The following is a 4,397-nucleotide window of genomic DNA, read 5'->3' on the forward strand; positions in this document are numbered from 1 at the left end:
TTTTATCCTCATATATGGACCTAACAAAGTCAAACTATCACTCTGTATTTTGATAGTTTACTAGAAATTCCTGCCTTGAAATTGTCGGACTGCTTAGAAAATAGAACAAGTTAAAGTTTTACTCAAGGGTGCTAAGTTCATTCTGCTCACAGGTTAAAACCCCTTCCTCTTGCTTTGGGATGGCAAACACTTGCAGAAACTGTCTAAAAGAATGATTTTGGCAGCTCTCAAAGGTCATCTTGCAGATCCTGGTCACCAAGGAAGGGATACTTTATTTGCTATCTTCGAGTGTTTGCGTATTTTAATTTCTTCCTGCAGACATGTCTGCGATGGAAATTCCCTGTGCTGAGCATGGGACTCAGAGACTGGCCGTAGATTGTTGCCCTGTTACCTGACCTATAAAAGTTGAACTTTCCAAAACATGAGCTTGGGTTTGTGCCTGGATGCTATCAAGCTGAGTTTGCCCTGTCTCTCCGACTGCCTGCTTGGTTCTGTGCTGACGGTAGGAGTGTAAATTATTCAGTCACTGGAAAAATAGTTTCGCAGAAAACTAAAAGACTGTCATATGACCTAACAATTTGACTTCTGGGGTATCTACCCAAAAGAACTGAAATCAGACATTGACAGGACAATCGATTACTCATGGTCACATGAGCAATTCTCAGTAGCTAGAAGGTGGGAGCAAACCAAACAGCGGCCAAGAGAAGAGTGGATACTCAAGACGTAGCATCCATTGATAAAGGAAGACTGCTCAGCTTTCAAAAAGAAGAAAACTCTGACAAGAGCTGTAATAAGTGTAACTGAGGACACTAGGCTAAGGGAAAAAAACTCAGTTTCCAAAGACAAATACTGTATAACTCCACACATGTGATGTGTCTACAATAGCCCAACTTATAGCAATAAGTGGTTTCTGGGGGCAGGAAGAGGAGAGAAAGGGGGATTTATTGCTTAATAGAGCCCTTTGACCTTCTGGACCATCTCGCTGGCCCTTAGCATCCATTTAAATACTCAAAACAACTTTTGATTTACTCCAGTTTAACAGCCAAGGACTCTCGGCTCGGCAAGGTTGCTAACTTTTCCAGAAGGAAATAATAACAGCACACGCCAGACACAGGTGTCCAATCCCGAGGACACACACTTCTAAGAACCAAGGGACCATTTCCCCTTGGGTCTCCATGTTTCCTCACGAAAGGCAGATGCTTTAGAGAGGACTAAAGGCCAGGCTCGGGCTAGATCCTGTCCCGTCTCCCCTTCCAAAGAGGGGAAGAGAAGGCCGCTACTCACATCACTCTGCAGTGCGTACGCCTTCTTGGCGAGGTCCACGCTGACACTGTCTGGTGGGTAGCTGTAGTTATGTAAGACGTGCTTGTAGTCCACGTCACTGGCAATCTCCTGAGATTTCTTAGCTTGGGTGACTTGGAGCATATCAAGAGGGGCAGTGTAGATCGTTTTCGACTTCTCGTAGTCTTTACGGTATTCACGCTGGAAGAAGAGAGCGTTTAGTCCCTCTCGCCCTTAATGAGTTTTTATGACAGTAAAGTGTAATTTAGAGTAATAGGTGCAAACATTTGAGTAATTATTTTGCCCCAAATTTGTTCTTATAACTTATATCATCAAGTTCCTCTAGAAAAAAAATCATATATGAATCTTCCCAAATTTATTTTACTTTTCTCTTCTGACTTTTTAGACAGAGTCTTGCTTGTATGGCTCTGGCTGGCCTGGTACTGTCTATGGAGCCCAGGCTGAAAATGAACTTATGGCAGTCCTCCTGCCTCAGTCTCCTGAGTGCTGGGATTACAAGCATGAACTACCACGCCAGCTTCCAAAGTTTTTCAGCCAGAGAACAGCCATCAGTAAGCTCAGGGGACTTTACCTGCCTTCTTACATCTGGTGGGCTGTTATGTGCAGCAGATGAGTTTAAAAATTATAAAACCCAAACCCTGAATGATGAACGGAAAGCTTGGGAATGCGCAGTGCCATGCAAGCGCATGTTTAAAGCCTGTCCCGCAGGAAAGGGACGAACAAGGCAGTGCTGTAACAGCAGCTGTGGAGGGGGGTGGGGGGAGCGATTTGCTGGACTGTTCAGACGCTCGTGTTTATGTTCTCAGCTGCTGACACATATCAGCATCCAGAAAACGCTGTCAAAACACACCACAGAAATCCTTGCGCCTTTGTGTTTATTGCCGAAATATTATTCACAATAGCCGGGAAAGGCAACTGCCCTAGCTGTCCATCAGCAGACAAACGGATCCAGAAAACATGGTTCTTCTACACAATGGAATTTTATGTAGCCGTGAATAAAAATGAAATTAGGGCATTTGAAGAAAAATGGATACAAATGGAAATTGTTGTGAGGCCAAACAAGGCAGACTCCATGTTTGGTCTTCTATGGTGCCTAAATTTAGACTTTGTGTGTGTGTGTGTGTTGGTATATAGGTCACAAACTTCAAAGGGGGTGAGAAAGAAGAAAAGTCCCTAAGGTAGATGGGAAACAGGCTAATGGAATACAGATGACAAGAAAAGGAGGGGGAGTGTGGTGGCTTGACAGAAAATGGCCCCCATAGGTTCATAGGGGGTAGCACTATTAGGAGGTGTGACATTATTGGAGTAGGTGTGGCTTGATAGAGGAAGTGTGTCACTACGGGGTTGGCTTTGAGGTCTCTTAACCTCAAGCCAGTTCATTTCCTGCTGCCTGCCAATCCAGATGTAGAACTCTCAGCTCCTTCTTTAGCACCAGGTCTGCCTGCATGTCGCCATGCTTCCCGCCATGATGAGAATGGACTGAACCTCCGAACTGTAAGCCAGCCCCAATCACATGCTTTCCTCTGTAAGAGTTGCCACGCTTGTGGCATCTCTTCACAGCAACAAACTCCTAACTATGTCAGGGAGACTAGTTAGGAATCAGAAGGAATGGAGCAGGTCAGAGGGCATGGGCGAACATGGAGAAAGGCAGTAGGGAGGTGACGCAAGGAGAACAGAGTCTAATGACACGGTCATGTGTGAAGATGCCGTGATGAACATGGTCAAATTGCTTTGTGTGCTAACCTAAAAAATCCATTCTAAAAAATCATTGAAATGATGTTCAGGAAAAGCCTCCTTGCTATACACAGCTTAGCATTAGCCTGGACTAATGAGACTGGCGATGTCTTTTGGTTGCAAATGTCAATCAATTAATAAGAATTCACAGGTTGAAAAAAAAAAAAAGAAAGCCGGGCGGTGGTGGCGCACGCCTTTAATCCCAGCACTTGGGAGGCAGAGGCAGGCGGATCTCTGTGAGTTCGAGACCAGCCTGGTCTACAAGAGCTAGTTCCAGGACAGGCTCCAAAACCACAGAGAAACCCTGTCTCGAAAAACCAAAAAAAAAAAAAAAAAAGAATTCACAGGTTGATTTTGCACCTAGTGCTCTAATGCTTTCAAGGATAGGATGAAAAACAAACCAATAAGAAAGCTGTAGGGTTCTGTGGCATCAGTGTAGACTTGGTTCTGGCTTTTGAACCTGAGAGGGCACACAGAATGGTGGAAACACAGTGACATTTCAGGAGCACTGTGTGATGCTCACAATAATGATAAAGAAAGCACACACAGATTATTGTGTGCGCACATGGTTGAAGCAAGTAAACGATACCCACATCTTCCTTCTTCACCATGGAAACCAATGTTTGAAAGCTATGCCGAACACTGTAAGCCACTCTTAAAATATCTTCTAAGCATTATGAACTGTAATTGGCAAGAACAGATGCTTGTCTCTCTATAGTAAAAATAACTAGAACAGCATAAATGACCCATGGCTCACTTTTATGGAATCCACAAATCCCTGCAGTTAAGGAAATAGGCATGATGAAGAAAATGTTCCACAAATGTGGTATTTTATAAATCATATTTTAAAAAAGGCTTAATCATCAATGGAATTTTTTTCTTAGGTGGAGACCACTACCAATTATTAAAGGCTATAGTAAGCATTGATAACCATACTTGATTTTATATTGGAAGTTCATTAGTTTCTTCTAAAGACAGTTTTCAAAATCAATTTAAAAGCTATTTCTCAATTAGATTTAAACACCTTAGAGATTTATTATAGGAGGTTTTTGAGAACAAAAACTGACGCTCTGTTAAATGCAGAGTCTTCAAAGTGGAACAGATGTCAAACACTGCCAATAATTCCTGTTCTCAAAGGTGAGGCACACAAGAGCCAGGGCCCACACGACCTCTAAAGCTCTCAGCAGGTTCTTATGAACTTGAGAGCCCAATGGGCACAAAACCATCCAAGTGGAATCCTTCCACACCCTGCATGTGGTCAGTGAAGCCATCTTGACAATAGGGCAGACACTCACGTCGCTCTGGTTTTTGGCCGTCTTCAGGGAGTGCAGCATCTTGGGGTCATCGTTGATGCTGAGGGC

At 43.5% G+C, this 4,397-nt stretch overlaps 1 protein-coding gene across 1 annotated transcript in view; it reads right to left on the bottom strand.

The window, feature by feature from the left end:
* Neb (nebulin) overlaps positions 1-4,397 on the bottom strand; it is a 185,246-nt gene that overhangs the window by 145,879 nt on the left and 34,970 nt on the right. Inside the window, exons 24-25 of the mRNA XM_026778640.1 lie at positions 4,332-4,394; positions 1,285-1,482 (exon numbers count right to left, since the gene is read on the bottom strand). Coding sequence (XP_026634441.1) covers positions 1,285-1,482; positions 4,332-4,394 — 261 coding nt within the window. The remainder of the gene's footprint in view (positions 1-1,284; positions 1,483-4,331; positions 4,395-4,397) is intronic.

The sequence above is a fragment of the Microtus ochrogaster genome, chromosome 4 (genome assembly GCF_000317375.1).
Source record: "Microtus ochrogaster isolate Prairie Vole_2 chromosome 4, MicOch1.0, whole genome shotgun sequence".
Classification (NCBI taxonomy): domain Eukaryota; kingdom Metazoa; phylum Chordata; class Mammalia; order Rodentia; family Cricetidae; genus Microtus; species Microtus ochrogaster.